Below are 22,991 nucleotides of genomic sequence, written 5' to 3'. Positions count from 1 at the left end.
GGGAAGGGAAAGATGACCGAAAGCGTCTGGGTCAAGCCGGTACGTTTTGAGACGTGCCTTGCAAGAGGGGAGGGAGGGAGAGAGGGAAAGAAGGAGGGAGGGAAGGAAGGAGCGAGGGAGCGAACGTTAAAATGTGAGAATGTTCACAGCTCAGATTGGTTATGCTCATATTTAACTTATATTTTTAATGTGCAATATATCCTAAATACGGTCATTTTTTTTCTTTATTTAGCTACTCGCTTCAACCTCGAGACAGAATGGAAAAACAACTATCCACGGCTAAGGGAACTGGACAGGGTAAGGTAGAGGAACCTTGGTGTTGCTGTCTGTTCTCCATTTAGCTGCTTTTACTTCTAACTAACGCTTTCCTTTTGCTAGAACGAGCTATATGAAAAGGCTAAAAATGAGATCCTGGACGAAGTGATCAGCTTAAGCCAGGTTACACCAAAGCACTGGTAAGGAACATTTTATTAATAATAATACCTGCATTTGATATAGCGCCTTATCACATCATTGGGACATCTCAAAACAATTCACAGGATATACTGTAAAGTGGATTGACTTGTATATTTGTGGACGAAACTTTACGTTTTTGTGATCTTAAAGATTAAGATAACCTGTTAATAATTTTGAATCCAGCGTTGTATCGCCATACGATATAGCCATTTTACTCAATCCCCAATTGAAAATTGCATTTAAATTATTGCTCTGTGGAACAAAGTATTTATAAACCCGTTATTGTCTTAAATAACTTCTCAACCAAAGTGAAGCATTTTAACACTGAGGAATTGCAAGTTGCCACGTACGGCCATAGTTGAACGACCAATTGTTAATGGAGGATTGTTGGCCAGGACACTGAGATATAGAAATCTGCACATTTTCTTGAAAGTTGTTCATCTCTAAAATTAAATTCCCATTAGTTTCTGTAGTACAGTGTTTTGATTACATTGCAAAGCATTTCATATCTGCCTCCACAGAAATTATTTGGGTGTTTTGGGAATCTGCTATGATAGATTAACAACTTCCAGGGTTTGAGAAGGAAATACATCAGTGTTGCCAAATCAATGTAATGATGAATTGTGCAGTCCCTGCTATTGTTCCTGGCACCTCTTGTTAAGTATACACAGCGGCTGAGTATAGGGCCCGTTCAGGTTTATATTAATATGAATTGCACACAATAGTTTTCTATCCAGGAGTCTTAAAAAAAATGTATAAACGATCAATAGCATTGATAGATGAAGCTTATTTCTCACTTATGGCAGGCGTCAGCTTTTTTTGTGCATTTGTGGTTACAGACTTGAACAAGTGTGCAAAAACCTAATGGCTGAAAAATTCTGTATGTTTTTTGCTCGGGAGAGGGTACAGTTAAATAGTATTCTTGGACTAAACTACTGTGTTATAATGGGGTCAGACTGTATTCCGTGCAGTAAAATGCAGCTGGAAATCATTTAAACTGATTGGGAACTGCCCTGTGTTATTTTTTTTATTTCAGGGAAGAGATTCTTCAGCGGAAGCTGTGGGAGCGAGTCTCAACTCACGTGATTGAGAACATTTACCTTCCTGCAGCTCAGACCGTGAACGCTGGCACCTTCAACACCACTGTGGACATCAAGCTCAAGCAATGGACTGACAAGCAGCTGCCCCACAAAGCCCTGGAGGTGCGATCCTGAGCTCTAGCGGGCGCTTTCTCTTGGCTTGCACTGCGAGCAGTTTGCTATTGTTTGAGTGGAGGAACGGAAGTCAAGGTTCAACAATCAGTGGAGTGTAAAAGAATGCGGAAGGAGTACAGTTTTAAAAGAAGGAGCCCTTTCTCTGCCCGCTTTCGTTTCTCTTCTCCATGCCTGCTCTCTGCCTTTCCTCTGCACTGCACCCATCTTTCATGTCATTCCTCATGCCACTTCTCACAATGCATTGGACTCTGTCGATGATGGCAACCCTTCATAATCAATAAATGAATGGCCTCAGCAGGCATTCATAACGCAAGAGCCAAGACAAAACAACGACAAATTGCATTTATATTGTGTCCTTCAAGTGGACAGCCTCTCAGAGTGCTTTACAGTGGCGGAGCCTGATAGAACAATTCTTGTATCATTCATTGAACCTCTCCCGATGTCCACACACACTGAGCAGTGGTTGTCTGGATAGTGAATGCATTGATCTGCAGTGAGAGTCTTGGGCCTTTGCTGATGCTGAAGTCAGTTCCACCACCTGAAATGCCATCCCTGTTGAGATTAGAGTGGTTGGGACACCTCAGAGATTGACCTTGGACTTTCCTGCTCTTGATGGCTCAACAAAGTGCAGTGCATTGACAAAGGAACAATTCTTGCAAACAATTTCAATTTGGAGGAAGAAAAAAAGATACACTTGTTTAAAATGTGAAAGTTAGTTTTGCTTCTGGTCGGGAACCTAAATTCTAGGTCACAAATGGCCTGCAACTCATATTAAATAGCAATGAGCTTCAGAGATCACTCTAGTAACACACACAATACACACACACACATACACACATATGTATTGGACTGCTGAATGCCGCATCAAATTATTGTTGTCGTTTTTGCTTCCCTCCTGCAGGTTGCCTGGGAGGCCCTAGAGGATGAGTTTGCTCGCTTCATGTCCGAGCACAAAGGGAAAGACCACGACGACATATTCGACAAACTAAAACATGCTGTCAAAGACGAAAGCATCAAACGGCACAAATGGAATGAGCGGGCTCAAGATAGTCTGGTACGGCACAGCGTGTTTGTTTGTTTTTTGCCGTCATTATTATGAGTAGTACAGCACAGTCTGGTTTTTGTAATGAACGTTACAGGTGCAACAAAAATATTGCCCAAAGTAAGTTCTTTTTAAAAAGAACGAAAACAAAATGAGGTTGGACATTTTGACTTGACAGTGGCGAGATTTCTCTACCTTGAGACCATAGTGGCATGATAATCACTGATAACACTATGTAGCTCCCTTTACAGGATATAGTGTAAAATGTGGTGCCTGCGTATTTCGTAGGCGAGTGGGAGCCAATTTGCCCACAGCAATGTCCCACAATCGGCCATGAAGTAAATGACTGATTTTATTTGGAGCAATTGATGGCCAGGACATCAAAAGAAACTCCCTTCTCTTCTCGAATAGTGCCATGTGGTCTTTAGCGTCCACCTGAACAGGCACGAGGGATGATGACAACAACAACAACTTGCACTTATATAGCTCCATACAGAGTTGCGTTTCACAGCACTTAAAAGTAGCGGAGCTGACTCCGAACAGGGGAGAGATGGCCGGAAGCACGGTCGAAGGGGAGAGTTTTCAGGCGGGACTTGAAAAAGGGGAGAGCAGGGCAACCTCCGATGGTGGGGCAGAGGGTGCGAGGGCCAAACAGGAGGTCGCTGCCAGTCGAGGGAAGGCGCCAGGTGGTGGATTGTTGAGTGAGGAGGTCGGAGAGATAGGGAGGTGCCAGGGAGAGAAGGGATTTGAACACAAAAAGAGGTTTAAACCAAGGTAGGAGGGGACCTCGGTTTAATGTCTCATCCAAAAGAAAGCTCCTCCCTCTGGTGCATACCCCCTAACACTACACTAGAGTGTTAGCCTAGACTATACAGACAACCATTAGACTCAGCGAGAGTGCTACAAACTGAGCCAGGCTCCATTGAATGTAAGTTTTGATATATTTGGTACCCTTATTAACGTTCAGTTTTTTTGCCTTCCTCTAGCGAGTCATCCAGCACAATGCTTTAGAAGATCGTTCAATATCGGACAAACAGCAGTGGGACGCAGCTATCCAATTCATGGAGGACACTCTGCAATCGCGCCTCAGAGACAGTAAGTTTTGAAAACTAAGGTCCTGCTTCATTAGTTTCCCGATTACAGTGCGCATGGGTAGATTTCCATCCTCTGTAGAGCAGTCAATCATATTGCTCTGAGATATGTGTCTGTGAGGCTATTGGCTTTTTTCTAGACTTAGTTTAATATTGCCAGATTTCAATCATCAAAACCTCTGTGATCCTGTGCCGATTTAACAGTAAGAAAATTGATCTTCCTGTACTATTTTAAATAAAATATTGGTTTCCTCCTGTCCTTGACATTAAGGTTTCTTTCTTTAACAAGTATCTAAAATTGTGCTTCCATGTCGAATGGGGAGCAGGCTCTGGTTCAGTCATTGCTCAGCAAGTAATGACATTGGTGACATTGGTCTTAAATTGGTTTGGCAGTCACTGTTTGGAAATGTCTAAGCGCAGTTTAAGGGGAATTGACTATGTAATTTTGATGTGTGTAATGTGCCTTATTCTTGTTTTAATAGCCGATTCTGTAATCCGAGATATGGTGGGTCCAGATTGGCAAGAAAGATGGTTCTACTGGAAATCAAAGGCCCCAGAGCAGGTGAGATGAGGTTACAACAGATGCAGGACGTGCTATATTCCTGTAACCTGTTAATGAGGTACTTACACTACAGTTTGAATTGCTTTGAAAAGCAACAACAGCAACAAATTTCATTTGTATAGCATCTTTCACGTCAGGAGAACATCCCAAGGCGCTGGACATTTAGGGATTTGCGCCCAATCTGGTAGTTGGGAGCAGGAGGGCGGAGAGGGCAGGAGGGTGACTGAAGGCATGGTCGAACAGGAGGGTCTTGAAGGAGGCAAGAGAGGGGGCGAGGCAGAGGGATTGTGGGATGGAGTGCCAGAGGGTGGAGGCTGAGTGGCTGAAGGTCCACCTGGCCATGAACAGTACATTAGTATGTCCATTCAAAATGGAACTAATGTTGCAGTTTGGAGTAATAAAAGTATTCTCATTTTATTAAACGGTTGTGTCTGCAACTGACAACTAACTGCTCTACTCCACAGCATGTTCGAAATGAAACCAAAAATGAACTGGAGCGTTTGTTGAAGATCAATGAGGAGCACACGGCTTACCTGGCTAACGATGAAGTTACAACAGTCCGTAAGAACCTGGAGGCTAAGAGTGTAGCCGTGGACCCTATTCTGGTAAGGTTGTCACCAAGTTGATAGCTACAAATTTCCCACTGTTATCGCTTCTGGAGGTAGAACAAAATGTTGGATATTCTGTTACTTTCTCGTGATGTGCAGCCGAACCTCATTATAATGAAAGCCGCTTATAACAAACCCCCGATTTTAACGATCCCAACGCCAAGACCTGATTGACAGCCAAACCCTATCCAGTGAGCGCCTGATATTGGCAATCTTTTCTGCCGGTCCCGAGGAGGGTTAGTTACAGTGAGGTTCGACTATCATATATTAGCATTTTGTAATTAAAATTTTGGCATCTTTTTCTTAAACGGTACTGATAATGTTAAAGGCGGATAACTTTACGCTTTTGTGTTCCTGAAGAGTATGGTGAAAAAATATGGTCCATCTGTCCTTCCACCCCCACCCCACCACCACCACCACAGCAGCTTCTGTACATTAAGAAGATACTGATCAAACATTCTTACAAAGTTTTCTTTAAAAAAAATGATTTGAATCCATGAAATATCTCATGCCCTCAAAAAAAGATCCCTTTAAAGCTCTTGGGCTGGGCATTCCACCACTCAAGTCTTTTTAAATGCTGAGTGGAGGTGGGGGTGAGGAGGGGCGCAGGGGAGATTAATCAGAGTTCTGCTGAAATCTTGGCAGCAAAGTACCAAGGTGAATCACCACTAAACAGTACAGACTAGAGACAGCGTCCATTGTATAGCAGAACAATCTTGACCTTATTAAACATTTTCACTGAAACTTTCTGCCTCTATCTCCAGATTAAAGATACTTGGCACCAGATTTTCCGCAAGCATTTCTTGAAGAAAGCACTGAACCATTGCAATCTTTGCAGAAGAGGTTTCTATTACTATCAGAGGCACTTTGTAGACTCAGAGGTATGTTCACAGAAGGTGTGTAAAAACAAAATAATCCTTTATGTTTCTAACCGTGACGTTGCAAGTGTGATATTTGCAAACCAGGCTCATCGCGATTTGCAGTTTGCGCCTGAAATTAAGTGGATCGCTTTATTAGTAATAATTCTTGCATTTGATAGGTTTGCAATAGATAGTTTCACCCACAAAATACACAATCACTACACTTTACAATATATGCTGTGAAGCGTTTTGAGACTTCGCGAAGACATGATAAGGCTCTATAGCAAATGCAAGGATTATTACTATTATATATAATTCTTTCACTGTTCTTCCCACAGCTGGAATGCAATGATGTTGTTCTGTTCTGGCGCATTCAACGAATGCTAGGCATCACAGCAAACACACTCAGGCAGCAACTAACAAACACTGAAGGTAGGTAGGAATCCTCTTACTTTGACTCTTGCACTACAGAGTTATTGTTTGATAGGGCGTCACCGCAGCTGTATTGGCAGAATTATTGATGGCATGAGAATAGTTCACCAGCATTGCTCGAATTCTAATCGCACTTCCTTTCCCTGATGCTGTCAATAAAACTGCTGGATGAGGAGTAGGAAGAAGTAGGAATGTTATTGATAAGTTCCTCTGGTTAAGATTAAAAGGACAGATTATGTGCTAGAAACGCTGAGTGCTACACTCAGAATTCTGTGTGTGTGTGTGTGTTATTTTGTCCATGGAGACATTTTAGGTGATGGACTGAAGAGATGTAGGCCAAGAGGAACCCGATAAGAATTAGGCTTGGCGCCAGCCAGGGCAGTTCTCGTGGATAGAGCAGCACCTGTGCTTTAAGCGGAATCAAATGGTTTCAATGTCTATAGGGCTGCCCATTAAAAACTTTACAAAAACGAAATGGCTAATTACCCGGACCTGATCCGACCGGACGTCTTCCCTTCAGCAGATTGCCATTTTCAGAGATTACTTGTGCTGTGTGTGGGTGAGGGCGGGGGCAATGAAGAGGAAGTGAACTCACCAAAAAAGTGCTGTAGTCTTCCAATTACCGACTTCAATTGCTTGCTCTTCACCCCCAGGGTTTGAGTTTTAATCACCGAAGGAATTCCTTTGTGGGCTTTTGGTGTAAAAAAAATAAAGCAAAGAAAAAAATTGTATGGCATGTGAAAGAGGAAAATCCTGGATTAGACTCTTTTTTTAAAAAAAAGTCTATACATGATGGAAATCGTACATGAATGTAAAATAGCCTCTAAAGTGATGGTTTCATTGCTTGATAACTGTTCGCTGACAGCTATCTATAGAAAGGTCTGACTATGCTAGGAGCAGGCTGCACTGTATTCTACAACTCACCCAAAACAATTCCACTGCATTCCTTAATCGCTGAATGATGATGATAATAATAATAATAAGCCTTGCGTTTGATAAAGCGCCTTTCACGTTGGAGGGGTGTCTCAAACCGCTTCACGGATTTCTTGTCATGTAAAAAGACTGTGCGTGTTGTAAGCAAATGCAATCCAAAATTGCCCCCTTTTTTNAAAGTGTGCCAAAGGCACTTAATCCACGAAATGCACCGTCATTACACTTGACAGTATATCCCGTGAAGTGCTTTGGGATGTCTCAAAGACTTGATAAGCTGGTGTGTCAAATGGAAGGATTATTATTAATAAAACAAAAATGACTGTTTATGTCCTTTCCGTCCCCGCCAGTGCGGCGCCTTGAGAAGAACGTGAAAGAAGTGTTGGAGGATTTTGCTGAGAACAATAAGAAAAAAGCTGAGCTATTGACGGGGAGGAGAGTTCAGCTCGCGGAGGACCTCAGTGAGTAAAACTTCACATCCCTGTTTACACTGCTGCATTGTGTCAGCGCTGGATACACACCACTGCGTGTTTTACATTAAGCTTTCAAACTGTGCTCAGGTTTATTCATTGAGTTAAAACAGCATCCGAACAAATGCAGCGTTAAGTTGTATTAACTTCAAGATCCTAGTCAAGATAAGCGCTCCAGGATCCTTCCCTGACTGAAGGACGCTGTATAAATGCAAGTTGTTGTTGAGATCTTAACTGAGCAACCTCCACCAACCATTCCTATTTAATGCCCTCTCTGTTGGGTTTTGCTGTCTATCTAGAATTGGCATTTGTTGTATATCAATCAGGGCAGCAAGTTCTCCAGCAAAGGATAGGTTGTGGGGTTTATGCATTTCACTGGCAAATTTTTAGAATCCCGTGCGAGAAAGTAATTGCCATTCAGCCTTTGAACAACAGGTGGCAACATTGGCTGTGTTTAAAAGAATGTGGATGGGATATGGTGTAGTAGTGTTGTGCATGTTTTCAAAGCAAACAGACTTTGTTATATGTTCATAAGGAACGTATTAATGTCTTGGCTATTTACTTTGTAATGAAAATACAATTTTTGCGGCGGTCAAATTTCAACTCTCCATTGCGTTAGGTTTTCTGCTGCAACTGAATTGTTTAATTAATGGAAAAAAACAGTTGATATTGTTTAAAGGAGTTCTCTCAATCTGCTTTGTGCTGCTAGAAAGAACTTTGTCCAAAGGAACGTAGGTGATGATCATAACAGAAAAATGTATAATATTGCACACAAAGTGATTACCAAGTTTGTCTACAAAGCAGTTTTTAAGATGTTTGTTAAAGTGCTATAAAATGTACTTTTGGGCTCTCTACTCCATTTATAAAAGGTTGTGCTTTAATTTATCAATGTGGGGTTATTACAAGTGTGCATTATCTATTCGGTATGTTGTTTCCTAGAATAGATGCTATCCTGTGTGAAGGGCGTCCTGTAAGTTGTTGTATGTCTATTACGTCCTAAACAGATTGCTTAGAAAGAGATCATAACATAGTACCCAGTTACCTGTTGGTACAGTGTACCATAAACATGGAGTGACATTGTAGTGGGCTAATGCTCTGAGAATGGTATCTTAGACTGTGAACTCAAGTCCCAACATAGGCGAGAATGCTACCAGCTAAGCAAAGCTGACACCCCATCTACCCAAGTAGAAATGAATGGATATCGGAGGACAGATCAGCCAAGGAATTTCTGGAAACCTCCGAGTAGAGGCTTTAGAAGCAGCTGGAGACAGTGACCTGCTCACTCACTCAATCAGGGTAGCTCAGGGCAAATACAAAATGGGGAGGAACAGTTTGAAAACCACCTACTTCAAAAATCTGTGCAATGGCTTGACGGGTTTTTGTTCCCAGCTCAAGAAATATCAGCGAGTCTTACTAGCATGTCTAGGCTTGTTCCCTCTGCGGATTGTTCCACCGATAATGTTACTACTTCTTGGGAACTTGGCTGCAGGAAGCTTCATTGACTGACTTTGTAAAGAAGCACATGGCACAGAATAGAGAAGGAGAGTTGTATGACAGTAATTGGGGGAATTTGATAATGATTTTGAAAGCGTAATTCAAGCCATTTTCTTCCTGCAATGTAAGCCACGCCGTGGGCCGTTTAATATTATCAGCGAGTGATGAAGAATTGTTTACGGACTGTTGGATGTGGCGTTGGAATCGGAATGACAGTGCAAGCCTTTGGTTGTTGATATTGTTGGCGTGTCAGGACTTGGTAATGGCTGGTGTGTATAACTAGACACTGGTTGCTATCCACATAAATTACACAGCACATTCAACGCTCACAATTGAAGAGAGGAGCAGTTAGCTTGAAAAAGGATTATTTTGTTGCTCAGGTGATCCTGAGTTAGTCCTGCCTAGTGTAAATAGAGAGATAACTCCCAACAAACCAATGAAGACTAGACAAGTTCACACTTTCTGTATTTTCGCAATATACTGTATGTGTGTCTATGTAAATTTACTGCAGCAATTTAATGTAAGAAGGTTGTAGCATTAGTTTTAAAAACAACGACCATAATTTATGGAGCAAATTTCATATCGGGAGGATGTCTCGATGCACCTCACAGAACAGGCTGGAGATCGGGGAGCTGAGGATTGAGGTGGTGGGGGGGGGTGGGGATTTGGGGGGTGACCAAAAGCGCAGTCAAAAGCAAATGTCTTAACATAGGCTTTAAACATAGGTTGGTGAGGGTGGGAAGGTGAGACAAGAGTCTCTTTGATGCCGTACCAGAGAACGGGGGCAGAATGGTTGAAAGTTCGCATGGGTCGGGCGGGGAATCATGGAGCAAGCTGGTGCTCAGAGAGAGCAGAGAGAGCCGCTGGGACGGTAGGTTTACAACTGTGTGACACTCTGTTCTGATAACACATTCACCCCATTTTCAGTCGGTGGAAACTCGCATTGTACTCGCAGCCTGTCCACAGCCACATCTGGCCTCCGAGTAGTCATTCAGGAACCCAAGCTCGCTCGGTGCACACGGTGGCTTTCTCCTCTCCTTTTGAAGTTTGATCAGAGAGCTGCAGAGCAGCACGCCAGACCTCCTGCCTCTGTTTACTGTTTGTGGCATAACATCACTCGAGCAGTGATTGTTTGCCTGTCTGTCTTTCTTTCTCTTTCTCTCTCTCTCTCTCTCTATCCATGCCCCTTGCAGTGCGCTCACAAAGTGGACTGCAGCCTGCCCAGACTTGCCCGGAGTATTTCTCCCTCGCCCCCCCCCCACCACCCCTTTCTCTCTGTTCGCTAGCATTTACTGTTATAAAACTTAACAGAAATGTTTAGATCTCGAAGGCCTTGGCAACTGGCTCTTGTTGCCAATTCAAGTGGCTTGTAATTAATGAAAGACAATTCTGGGAGGAAAGTCGGAATGTACTGCAGCGACAAATAGCATTCAGAGCACTGTGTTTCCCCTGTATCCCTTGGCACACACGCTTTTTACACATAGCATCTTCTGAACAGTTCCTGCAAAGCATTAGCATGAGGTATGCGAAGCAAATGTTTTTAATAAAAAAAATCGATGTAATTTATACGTTTGAACCATCAGTTGGATGAGCAGGAGACATGGATATTAAGTGATATGTGAACGTTCTCTGGTGTAGTTTAGAAAAAATAGTTTCTCAAACTTGGTTTGTAATTTTTTAAAAAATGTATCAGAGCAAACGAGCGGTACAGTCAAGCCTTGTTATAGCTTGGTCCTCTGAGTCTAATCTCTGAAGCCATGTTATAAATGTGTATGTGTGGACGGAAAAAGGCCAACTTCAAGGTTGTCAAATCAATATCACTTCCTCCATGATAGCTAAATAATCCCTGCATTTGATATAGCTAGCGCCGTATCGTATCTTCAAGATAATTCTAAGCACTTCATAGAATATACTGTAAAATGAATTGACTGTATTTTGTGGGCGAAACACAGCAGCCAATTGCGTACAACAGTGTCCCACAAACAGTCGTGGATTGAGTGAACAAATTATTATTTTTAAATTGATTTATTTTGTGAAGGGATTATTACCCCCAGAAAAGCACTCCGCCACTCGACTAAACAACCTGATTCCTACTTACTGCGAGGTAAACAAGCGTGTAGAGTAAGAAAACTTGCCCAACATTTCACTCTGCCCGGGAATCGAACTCGGGTTCTCTCGCTTGTGAGGTGAGCAGTCTAACCACTAAGCTACAGGACTCCGCAGTATATCTCTAAGGAATACTGTTGATATCACTTCCGTTTTGAAGTGTCATCAGCTGCCCTTCCCGGGTATATTAATGCACAGGAAATGACAACAGCAGCAACCTGATGACCTGAAAGTCGGCCATCTCGTAGTGTGGCAAGCCGACTGGTCAGTGCTGAGAATAGGGTGTATAATGCCACTTGTTAGAGCAGATCCAGAGGCCATCAGTGCAAAGAATTAGGTGGTGTTATACTGGCAGGCCTTAAAACAGGCTTCTCCCGTACTTCTTTGGCTTTCAGTGGAAGCATATTAGGGTGTAAGAATTAAATAGAAACTCTGACTTTCCTATAGAGCAGACCACAGAAGTCATGAAGTGAATGACTGACTTTACCTGGAGGTTGTTGGCCAAGACACCAGGAAAAACTCCTTTCTCTTTTTGAGTCATGCCATGGGATCTTTAACGTCTTAAACGGGCAGGCGGTACTTTGGTTTGATGCCTCATCTGAAGGACGGCACCTCCACCAATGCAGTACTCCCCCACCACTGTTTTGGAGTACCAACTGTGATTTCAAAGTGGATCTTGAACCAAACATCTAACTCGGAGGCGAGAGTGTTACCAACTGAGGCAGGCTGACTGACACCCCACGTCTGATGCTTACAAAGATTAGTTAGCTTGTTGAGTGACTATTACATATTTCAGCCCCCGGCCATTTCGAGCGGGCAGCAAACTATTTTAACACTTACGTATGTTTCAGGCAGATATTTTATAACTGTGACATACTCATGTTGCACGTTTTTATTTCTGATCTGAGCATCGCTGGTTGTGTAGGTATCTCTGTGAAACGTGCATTAGATTAACTCTTCAAATTCAATTTGCGGTAAACACTGGCAGCAAAGTGTGACTGACATGGTGCAGTTTGCTGAGACTGTTTTATACAGAAAGAGGCATTCCATGGTAGCCGCAGTCTTCAAAAGGCTAAGCCTCGATGGCAGGCAAGAGTTTACTGAGCTCAGAAGCTGTCGGAAGATTAAGACCCCAATGCTGAGATGTTGAGGTAATTGATGAGGAGCCTGACATGGGGTTGTAAGGCAGAAACAGAACATCACACAACCAGGCTCGTTCTTTGGAAACCCAGTCTCATCATTTAAAGTCATGGATGAGAAGAAATGATGAATTGTTACATGACTAAAGACTCATTTACTAACCATTAATCTGAACCTGGCCTGTTGGCTTCAAAAGCTTCTGAAGTCTTTAGGCCCATGTTACGCTTGTAACGTTTTGGATGATGCATAGGGTTGCTGTGCAGTGATTGAGTGACCTAACGTGATGTAAACTGAAAAGCCAAAGCTTGTGATAAAGCAACACCCTCTAACTGGAGGTAATGCCGTAGAGATATGGATAGCTTTGGCCTTTGCTGAAATAAGCCGAATAAAGATGTGGTCCAGAAACTGTCACGTATCGAAATGCCGCATGTTAAAACAAAATTATAACTGCATTGCATCAGAATACACTTGACGGCAAGCAGTCCTGTAAGTCAAAGCTGTTTATTCATGTTACAGTGAGGGTTGGTGTCCCATTGTTGCTAACTGCAGCTTACCATGTTAGCCCACAAAATACACTGCAGTCCACTTTAACGTATATCGTAGTATATCATATGAAGCGCTTTAAAGCTTCCTGACGACATGATAAGACGGTATATCAAATGCGAGGATTATTACGTGCAGATGTGAGGGTTTGGGGGCCAGAGAATCAATTGAGTTGTTTCCCTTTGTTAGTAAACGTATGGAACTTTGGTGAGTGAGTCTGCCACTCCAGTGGCACATAAGGGTTTAATCTGTAAAATTCACAACTTTGAATCTGTAAATTTTATAAATAGCAAATCGTGCAGGTGCCTGTATGAGTCCCAAGGCGACTGCCTCCTTAAAAAAATACACTGCTCTCCACCCAGATGTCTGCAGCCTCCTTTGGCCTCGATCCAGCTTCACACTAGAAGCTCAGACATCTACTGATAAGTTAGAGGTGCTGGCTAGTTAATCAACTGCAGCAAAATTACATTTGTATAGCACCTTTCACGTTGGGAGGATGTCCCAATGCGCTGGACAATCAGTGTTACAGACCCGAGCTGGGGGTTGGGATCGGGGAGGTGGAGAACAGGGGTGGGAAAAAGGGTGATCGAAAATGCAGTCAAAGAGCAGGGTCTTGAGATGGGTTTTGATGGAAGCAAGGGAGGGGGCGAGGCGGAGGGACTGCGGGATGGAGTTCCAGAGGGTGGGTGCAGAGGGGCAGAAGGCAATGGTGCAGCGGACGAGGCGGGGAATGGAGCCCGCTGAGCAGAGGGAGCGAGCAGGATGGTAGGGGGTTAGGAGGTCACAGAGATAAGAGCAAGACCATGGAGGGCTTTAAAGGTGAGGACCAGGATCTTGAACTGTATCCTCTGTGTGATGGGAAGCCAGTGGAGTCAGGCGAGGATGTGGGGTGATAGGGTCACAGAGCCTGGTGTGGGAGAGGACACGGGCTGCAGAGTTCTGGATGATCATAATCAGGACCGTGGAAGGCAAGAAGAATATGAGCTGTATTTTCTTTCTCAGATCACGAATGATCCTTTAATTACTAACAGCCCAAGCAGCATTGTGCACTGAGGTAGTTAGGAATCAAGGTTTAGTGTAGAGGATCCAACTATTTTTTGAAGGCTTTAGAGTTTTCTTTGTTTCAGTGGCGGAAGCATATACCTACCTGTATTGAATGTACAGACCAGGAGTAGAGTTGTAATGGAAGACAGACAGGTTAAGATCAGCGGTGACCTGGCCTGAGATCCCAATTCTCATAGATGTCCACATTTACAGTAGCCTTTCAAAATAGTGGTTCTCTGACTCCTGAAAGGTGATGAGCAACTCTCCTGAAGTGGAGTGTTAAACTTTTCTCTCCAGTGTCCAATGCTGGAGTAAAGCTTCAAAGTGGACTTTGTTTCAGCGATCCAGCTGATGACTTTTGTAACACTTTCCTGGAAACGAATAACTCTATTTGGTTAATTAATTTAATTGAACTCACATAGTCTAAGCTGACACTGCAATGCAGCACTGGGGGGTGTTGCAGTGTCAGAGGTGGCCGTCCTTCAGGTGAGACGTTAAACCAAGGTCCCGTCTGCCTGTTCAGGTGGGCATTAAAGATCCCATGACATTATTTGAAAAGAGCAGGGAGTTTCTCTCTCCTGTTGTCCTGCTTAACCGTCAATCCCACACATAAAATCCCACACATTGCTCATTCATTCCGTGGCTGCCTATTCTTATTAAGAATAATAATTCTTCTTATTATAATATTATGATTATTATTTTCCCCCGAGTCCTCCGCTCCCCCCTTGGTGGCCGTGCCTTAAGCCACTATGCCCCAAGCCTCTGGAACTCACTCCCTTCACCTCACTCCCTCCCTTCCCATTTTCAGGTCTCTGCTGAAGACCTTTTCGACCGCGCCTTTGGTCACCTTCCTCCCCCCTCCCCCCTGGCTCGGTCCCGGGATCCGTTACTGTTAAGCGCTTTGAGACGCCGTCCGGCGTGGAGGGCGCTATATAAATCCAAGTTGTTGTTATTAATTTGCACCTCCAAAGAATCAAAGAGTCAATGTTCCTTTATTGTGCCCCTCTACAATCATCTCTTCTGCAAGTTGTGTCTCGCTTGCCCCTCCCCACTCCTGCTCCCATGTACTGTTTGTTGGTATGGCTGTGCAATGTAAACACTGAAGTCGTGGAATGGCCCTGGAGATGGGAGCTCAGGCTGACAGACAATGCCATGGTTTGTGTTTGGTTCCCTCAGAAGGGTGGTTGTACCGTTGATTTATTACCGCTTTTTTTTCTCTCTCTCTCTCTTTTCCCCCAATGCCTATTCTTTGAGCTGCACTTCCAGTGAAAGATTTGACAAATGGAGATTTATGCCATTTGACAGCAGGATGGGAACCACGTTCCCTTTTGTAACAGTCAGAGAAAAAAAACAGGGCTTTTCCAGCTTCTAGCAATGTGTTTGTAGTCCTGAACCCTTTCATATGCTGGGAATGTACAGCCAGGAGAGAAATGGCATCTCCCTTGTGTTTTCTTGACCTGCTGACTGACCATTCACTTCCCATCTGTTTTTCAACCCGCAAGGAACAGGCTGATATAAATCTTTCTTCTCAGGAGATAAATGATGATGTGAATCTTAAAGGGCAGCACATTGGGTGGTGTGGCCTTTTTAAAAACCTCCCCAGTTTTCCCTCTGGGCCACGTCCACTCGAAAAACTGTGTCTTATGAACTAGGTGTTAGAAGCTGAGGGAAAACAGTGGGTCCCTCTGAGGCAGTGCTGTGAAAGCTTTTACTTGCTTAAAGGGCTCTTTGTCAGCAGCAGTAAATCACAGTCTTGTTCAGTTTGCAAAGTAAGCTAATGGATAAGTTTTAAGGGAAAATAAGTTGCTGCAAAAAAGAAGTGTTCTTTACAACCGTGAGGTTCACCAGTGAGCTATCGCGTGTTGCGGGACTGGAATGCTCATGTTCTTCAATAGGATTGAACGAATTAATTCGGACGACAAGCAGGCAAGCACCGAATGCTCAATGCTGACACAGGCTGAAGCCTTCTACAATTCAAGCTATGGAACACTTTGTCATTTCTCTATCAATTAAATAAATCAGTTGGGAGAGAAAAGAGCTAGAGCTAAAAGCTTAACCAACAGGCTTCAGAAGGAGAATGTGAAAATGATTTTACTTGCAGTCAGACTCCAAAGTGTTTTTTTTTTCAAAATGGATTTTTCTTTTTAAAACAAATAAAACAAAGATGTGAAAGTGTTTTATTGGTGAAGCACGGAAATTGTTCAAACGGGAAAGAAAATGTAGATTCTCAATCTTTCTCAACTCTTAATCTATTCCAGTATTCTGAAACTCCATTTGTCTGTCAGTCTTCCTCTTTCATGTAATCTACACGGTGTTCTCAAAGTCCTGTTACCCCCATGTTTTTTTTCACACAGTGCACTAACAACTGAAACATGTGGAAGAATGACGATAATTGTATTTAGAATCACTTCATAGTATTCAGTACAAGTCTTTAAGTGTATTTAGACATCCAGAGGATCGGTATGAGTACGTGTGTGTGGTGTGTGTGAGTGCCATCATTTTCATGATCGGTCACCATGTTCGGTTGCGAGATCTTCCTTAACATGGATGGAGTGGATGAGGAAGTTACTGGTATTAGACATTGTTCGACTCCACTCATCTGCAACAGAAAATAAAAATTCACTGTAAGAAAGAAACATGAAGACAACAGATCTTCGTGTACACCCTGTACAAGCTTTTAATACCCCAAACTCAGCATCACCAAACAACCATTTCTTAACTGTATCCGGTTTCTCCCTTGTCTCTTGAACCTCGGTCAATCCTGTATTATGGGGCTTGACTATTCACCAGCTAAAACCAAGACTGTGAAGATACTTGCATCATTCCTCCATTTTCTTGCCATTAACCCTTACAATATATGCCACAATATTTCAGGGTGCAAAGTAGCCTATGTTTAAAAAGAAAAGCAAAATCCGAACTGAATGAGATTCCAGTTCCCTTTTCTTCTTTTGAAATCCCTTGAGAACAGTTGTCAGATCCCTTAATCTGTCAGGGTTTTGTGCTGTCAAACCCTGATTACAAGCCAATTAGATACATTATCAACTACACAGAACCCTACAGCAGAAGATTAGAGATGAGAAAATGAAGTGGCTGAGGTATCTCTTCATGTGGAGATGAGGGGCTTCCACTGAATGGGATCCCAGCTCCGTCTGAAAAGCACAGTGTCTATAATATGCACACGAAGGGATTCCCGGGATATGTGTTAGAGGATTATGAGAATATTCATGGCTAGATCAGAAATAAGGAATTAACGCATGGAATCACTCAACTCTTGAGTAAACATTGTTCAAAAGAGTCATAGAATGGCATTAAGGAATCAGGGAGTCAAAGGTTAGAGGACATTATGAATCATAGTTTTGTGTCTGGATGCACAAAGATTATGAATTAATTTCTTACAGCATTTTTCCAATGGTTTGGCCCGTCTTACTTCACAAAGGTTGCGTTTCCCATGGACTTTAAACCAACTCTTAAATTCATGATAGGCCCCAAGAGATCAAAATGGGGTTTCGGTACAAATCGTTGCTGGCGTCTCAAACCATTGGCTGGAAATCTGTCATTCTGAGCAGGTGAAGGGACCAAGAGAATGTGAGTCCACGTGAGAGAGTTCTGTAATGTAGCTCCAAGGTAAAAATGGACCTGGGTCATTAACAAAGCAAATTTCTGTAATCGGTTCACAGTCAATTGGGTGAGAGATATTAAGTGCAAACCTTTTGTAGCTTGTGTTTGCGATATTGTTTACATTGGTTCAGACTTTCAAAACACACTGCCTTTACTTCACCAGAATGAGCATTTGAAACTGAGGCACGTTTCCAATCCGCCTTTGACTGAAACTGTTTCCCAAACAGTGTGATCAGACCCAACGTGAACTTTTATCTTGTGGTGGTGGGAGGGGGGGGGGGGGCAGGGGTTCCAGAGACTGAAGCCACCGGTTGTTGTAATCTCCAGATCAATTTGTGGTACTGTAGAGGCTGCAGATGGCATTGTTATTTCAGATGTGCCGAGAGGATGTTTCCTATAGCAAGCCGCAACAATGGCAGCGTGCAGTCAATGAGTTAATACTTACAATGCAGCAGATTAGTTTCAGACCTCAGCAAAGAACCTTGCAGCTTGTCAAAGACGTTCAGGTGGAATGTAAATAACGACCTTTCCAGCCCACACAGGCAACAATCCCTTGCATGTTCCGACTACATAATGTACACACAGGCATTCCTGTTATTAGCAGTCTAGACCTCGCGGTAAAATAATAAGCAAAAGCCTCTGATCAATTAAACACAATCCTGATTTTAAACTGCATTCGTGTTTAAGCTAGAGATGCGCTGAATCAATCACTTTCATACACTGGCACACGCACAATCACCTGCCTGGTGGAGGCACAATTAATTTGTGGCCCTTTATCCGTTGAGCATTTTGGCGAGTATTTTAAGTCCGGATTTAGTCGAAATAAAGAAAGCTGTTGCTCCATGTAAATCGCCTGTATTTGCTTTATTTTTAAATAACAAAGGCTGTGTATTTGCATCCGGAAGGTTAGGGAATCTTGCTCACATTGTTGTGTTGGATGTAAAGTGCCATAGTGTTACAACAGAACAATGGCATTTGGATCACTCTTGGCTGACTGGTTTCATAAGGTTTTATTGGACAGATGGTTTTTATGAAAGGATCCGGGGGATAAGAAAGGACAAAATGCAGGGAAGCTGGAGGTTATTTTATAGTCTGTTTCTGGTCGTTTGGTTATCATTCTGATTGTATTCATACCAACTAATCTTGCTGTACAGTGTTACCGTTCTTTGCAACCATTTCACTTCATTATTTTCAAGGTCAGTGAACTTTATTCAGAAGCCAGAGTTTGGGAACTTATTTCTGTGCTTAGGAACTGACAGGAAGCCCAACAAAAGCTACCGTTAGAATTCTAATTCTGTCTCTCCCATATGACCCCCCAAGCAGATATGTGTGTGTGTGTGTGTGTGTGTACGTACCTGCTCCTTCGTGATCCTTTAACTCTTAACAAGGCTTTTGAATTTTCCCTTTTGTCCCTATTCACTAAAGGGCTGTGAAAATATAGTGGATCAGGAAGGGCAAGCTGAGAAAGGTTACAGTAATGGCAAAGGGCTACATTTTGCCTGTAGATGCGTTTTAAGCTTTAACCTCATAAGCATTTTTTGTGAAGCTAAAGACCTGGGTTGGTTTTTACCTCATTTACCTTGTGTTTTAATTAGAAGATAGGAATGAATATTGCTCGTGCTTTGTGGGTTTGGTCGCTATTTTGTTATATATAGACAAATTAGTCTCACAACTGCTGCAACAACAACAACTTGCACTTATATAGCGCCCTCCACGCAGTGGAGCATCGCAGAGTGCTGAACAGTGGTGGTGCGAAAGGTATGCGTTCTATCTGGCGCTTGCTTCCAGTTTAGATTATGAGCCATTTTCATCACTGGTTGTTCAAAGCGATTTAGTGCAGATAGCCCTTGAGAATTGATAGATCTGGAGAAAATGAAAGGGAAAATAAGGGTAGAATTATTTTTTGGTTCGATCAGAACAGTTGCAAGTCAAGAATGAAATGTAGCATTGGATCTTATGAAATACAGTGGGATTATATGTATTGTGCCAATAGAGGTGATTGATAGGCTATGCATGCTGCTCACAGCTCGGGATTCACTCTGAATTATCAAACGCGTTGAAATCGCTTTTATCATTTTCTTCCAGAAAGGGTTCGTGAGATTCAAGAGAAATTAGAAGCATTCATCGAAGCTCTTCATCAAGAGAAATAACAGCGTTGCAATGTATGTATCGTGTATTCACCAAATAAAATGCATCGCATTTGAATTCAGACATCAGACACAGAAGTACAGAACTTTAATTCCATGCAATTATCAGAAGGGGTTAAGAGGACTTCTCAATTAAATACCTTAAACATTCATCATGTGATCAAATTTCATGACATCACACTAAACCCATCCCGAATGAGCCATGCCTTACAATGTTATTAATTGCTTTCCGCACCAACTTGGATATGGGGAACGCTATCAATTGTTTTGAAGCTTCAGAATCCCACCTTGTACAATCCAACTAGGTCCACTTGCTAAACAGTGGCCATCAACTATATAGACAGTCTAGTACCAGCCCACAGTTAGACCGAAGCTTACTAACTGAAGGAAGCCAACTTTTAGTTATATTTGGGCATGAACAGAGAACACCTGCTTACGCTATGACTCCAGTACTTTAATAGTGGGGGGCTCATTGCTTAACTCCTATTGGTTCAGTGTCTAGTATTAGAGGCGGAAAAATATTTTACAGTGATGAATTTATTGCTAAAACTAATAATGCATCTTGATCATTTACTTAAGCGATACCAAAAACATTTAAAACGCATACAAGAAAAGGTTTGTTTTAAACCAGCCAATCCCTTTGAATGGTTCTGAACTTTAACTTCTAACTTGTTTGTATTTTTTTTCTCCCCCTCCCAGCACTCCCTGGACCTATCCCACCATGATTCTCATCACGTCACCAGGATTAAGCTTTGAATTGGTATAATCCTAATGTTTTTCTCTTCAGTGCCCATTAATTTGCCTCGCTGGCCTTGACCAGAGCCCTGTGCTCCGAATAGCCGTTACAGGAACAGGAACGTCTTGTCTGAGACACTGCAGAGAAGTTTCCGAAATCTCCGTCTTACTGAAGGCATCACTGTAAAGTGCGCACATTCAATTTGGGAGACCGCTTCGATCCTTAGAGTGCTTACCTTTCAACTGAGAATTTCATGGACAATATTTCCTAGTTTCTTCTTTTTTTAAAATCATCTTGACCACTTCAGCACAGAAGCTTTGGCTAAATCACGTTTTCTATTAAACATTTGACCTTGTTTTCGAAGCACATTAAAAATGGCTGATTGTCTCAGATGTGCAGCACCGCTATGTGTCAGTGAACATGGATGGAGCTGTATGTTTTTTTTTCTTGACAAATGCACCATATCTGTATTGTCTTCAGTACAAGTATCTTAACTCTTTTGCCTCTTGTCCAGCTCAGCACAAAATAAAAGTCTGCTGTCTGAACAACTGCATTCACCCAAAGTTAGTTACATGTGCTTCCCTGTGTCACCCGCTTCAACCATACAGTCGACCGTGCACTTAATTGTAAAGATCATATCTCTTTTCCGAAACCCACTGGAATGGGGAAGAAAATTTAATATAAGATTAAAAGTCATTGTAAGAGTAAATCTTTGCCTGGAATCCAACAAATCAGAGTCCTATCCAGTGTGCTTTCCATTTGGCTCCTTTGATGTTGGTTTTGTGTTCAGTGTTTGCTGCAGAATCCTCGAGACTTTGTGCAAACACTCCCATATAAACGGCAGTGGATAAAATTTATGGTGGTTCGTGAACTTTCCTTTTAATCTTTGCCAGCGTCCCAGGCGGTTGCATGATGTGATTAGTGAAGGCTCGTGTATTTATTGGATGCAGTTGTATTTAAATCAGATTGAATAAAATTTTGGAAACAAACAAAAAAGGGTGTAGGCTTCGAAATGTTTACAGTGAATGTTTACCCAGTGCCCGGTAGTTTCAGTTTGAGGCGTTTCAGGTATGGAAATTCATTATATATAAAGAAGTCATTTGGGTGCTGGTCGCTGGGTCACTTCAAATGATATATAAACCTGAATATTGGCGGGGAGGGGGTGGAGTGAGGAATAGTGTAATGTTTTCTTATGATCAAACTGAAATTCCAGCTTTTTTTGTAGCAGTAAACTGCAAAAGGACAGTAGCAGTAAGCCGGATGCATCCCTTCAGTGAGAAAGTGCATTCCATTCCTGTCATGGGGAAATTTCCACATGTAGTTTGCAAGCGTAAGTGGCACTGTGGTTTGTGTACTCTTGGATACCCTTAAGCACTGTGATGGGTTTCCCCATGTCTTTCACCCAGCTGATCCCCTAGTGTTACATTTTATTTTATTTGCATCGCAATAATCTTATCAATTTATAAACAGAATGCTTAAGAGATTGGCGGTTGGGCATTCAGCATCTCTGCCCCCACACTCTGGAATTCTGTCCCGCAATCCCTCAGCCTCACCCCCTCTCTTGCCTCGCGTCTAAAGACCTTCCTCTTCGACTATATTTATACAGCGCCTTTCACGTGGGGTAGTAGCTTGGAGGCTTTTGCAGTGTCCTCTTAAATAAGGCTTTTCATCAGTGCGTTACCAATCCTTCCTGTTGAATAAAACACAAGCAAGCAATGTGTAACGTACCCTGCTATCCTAAGGGTAGATATTGAAGAATTCATGTGATTGAACCTTTTTTATCAATGCTTTTGTGTTTCATATCTCAATTTTGCTTAGCATTACTATTTAAGGAAAAGTGCATTCAGTTAATGGAATTACTGTGTTACTGAAGTTGGGCACAGCTTCTGACATGGTTTAGGTCCCTTGTTGGTAGGAAAAAAAGGGAAGTTAACAATCGTTCAGTGCCCTTTTTAATTTTACTTCAATAGATTCTTTTATCATCATTGTAAAAAAACAGTACTTATATCTTCTGAATACACTGCTATATCAGGTTTGTTTAAAAGCAAATTCAAAATTTCAATTGAAAATGTATTCATTTAACTGGATGGTGAAAGGAAAGTCTCATTGCTATTGTAGGTTTTCTTCATCTTGGTTTTGATCTGCACTGAGGTGTTCAGAGATTCATTACCTTTGAATGACAATATGTTGCGTTCAATCCGATAAATCAGCAGTGCACAAACGTTTGTGGATGGCCAGCCAACAAAATAATCATACAAGTAACAAAATAGCATAGATTTATAATAATCCTTGCATTTAATATAGCGCTTTTCAAAACGTCTTCTAGACGTCTCAAAACGCTTCACAGAATATACTGTAAAGTGAATTGACTATATTTGTGGGCAAAACGCGGCAGCCACTTGCGCACGGCAGTGTCCCAATTTATGCTATAAATCAAGAAATATTCAATCTAGAAACATTTATTTTGTTGGCTCAAAAAAAGAAGTTGGATACCACTG

At 42.3% G+C, this 22,991-nt stretch overlaps 1 protein-coding gene across 7 annotated transcripts in view; it reads left to right on the top strand.

Moving 5' to 3' along the window:
- Window positions 1–21,489, top strand: part of opa1 (OPA1 mitochondrial dynamin like GTPase) — a 46,367-nt gene extending 24,878 nt beyond the window's left edge. For 4 of the 7 annotated variants that reach the window (XM_007902422.2, XM_007902420.2, XM_007902421.2 and 1 more), the window contains 12 exons: window positions 233–297; window positions 379–455; window positions 1,493–1,658; window positions 2,572–2,724; window positions 3,699–3,807; window positions 4,286–4,365; window positions 4,830–4,970; window positions 5,738–5,854; window positions 6,172–6,265; window positions 7,546–7,656; window positions 19,696–19,772; window positions 20,457–21,489. In XM_007902422.2, the coding sequence (XP_007900613.1) occupies window positions 233–297; window positions 379–455; window positions 1,493–1,658; window positions 2,572–2,724; window positions 3,699–3,807; window positions 4,286–4,365; window positions 4,830–4,970; window positions 5,738–5,854; window positions 6,172–6,265; window positions 7,546–7,656; window positions 19,696–19,760 (1,178 nt within the window). In that variant the 3' untranslated portion in view covers window positions 19,761–19,772; window positions 20,457–21,489. Of the gene's footprint in view, window positions 1–232; window positions 298–378; window positions 456–1,492; window positions 1,659–2,571; window positions 2,725–3,698; window positions 3,808–4,285; window positions 4,366–4,829; window positions 4,971–5,737; window positions 5,870–6,171; window positions 6,266–7,545; window positions 7,657–19,695; window positions 19,773–20,456 lie in introns of all 7 variants that reach the window. The other 3 variants (XM_042339087.1, XM_042339088.1, XM_042339086.1) reach the window with 1 other exon arrangement.
- Window positions 21,490–22,991: the final 1,502 nt, after the last annotated feature.

The sequence above is a fragment of the Callorhinchus milii genome, unplaced genomic scaffold (assembly GCF_018977255.1).
Source record: "Callorhinchus milii isolate IMCB2004 unplaced genomic scaffold, IMCB_Cmil_1.0 Scaffold11, whole genome shotgun sequence".
Classification (NCBI taxonomy): domain Eukaryota; kingdom Metazoa; phylum Chordata; class Chondrichthyes; order Chimaeriformes; family Callorhinchidae; genus Callorhinchus; species Callorhinchus milii.
The sequence above is the reverse complement of the archived record's forward strand: the minus strand, read 5'-3'. Positions and strand labels throughout refer to the sequence as shown.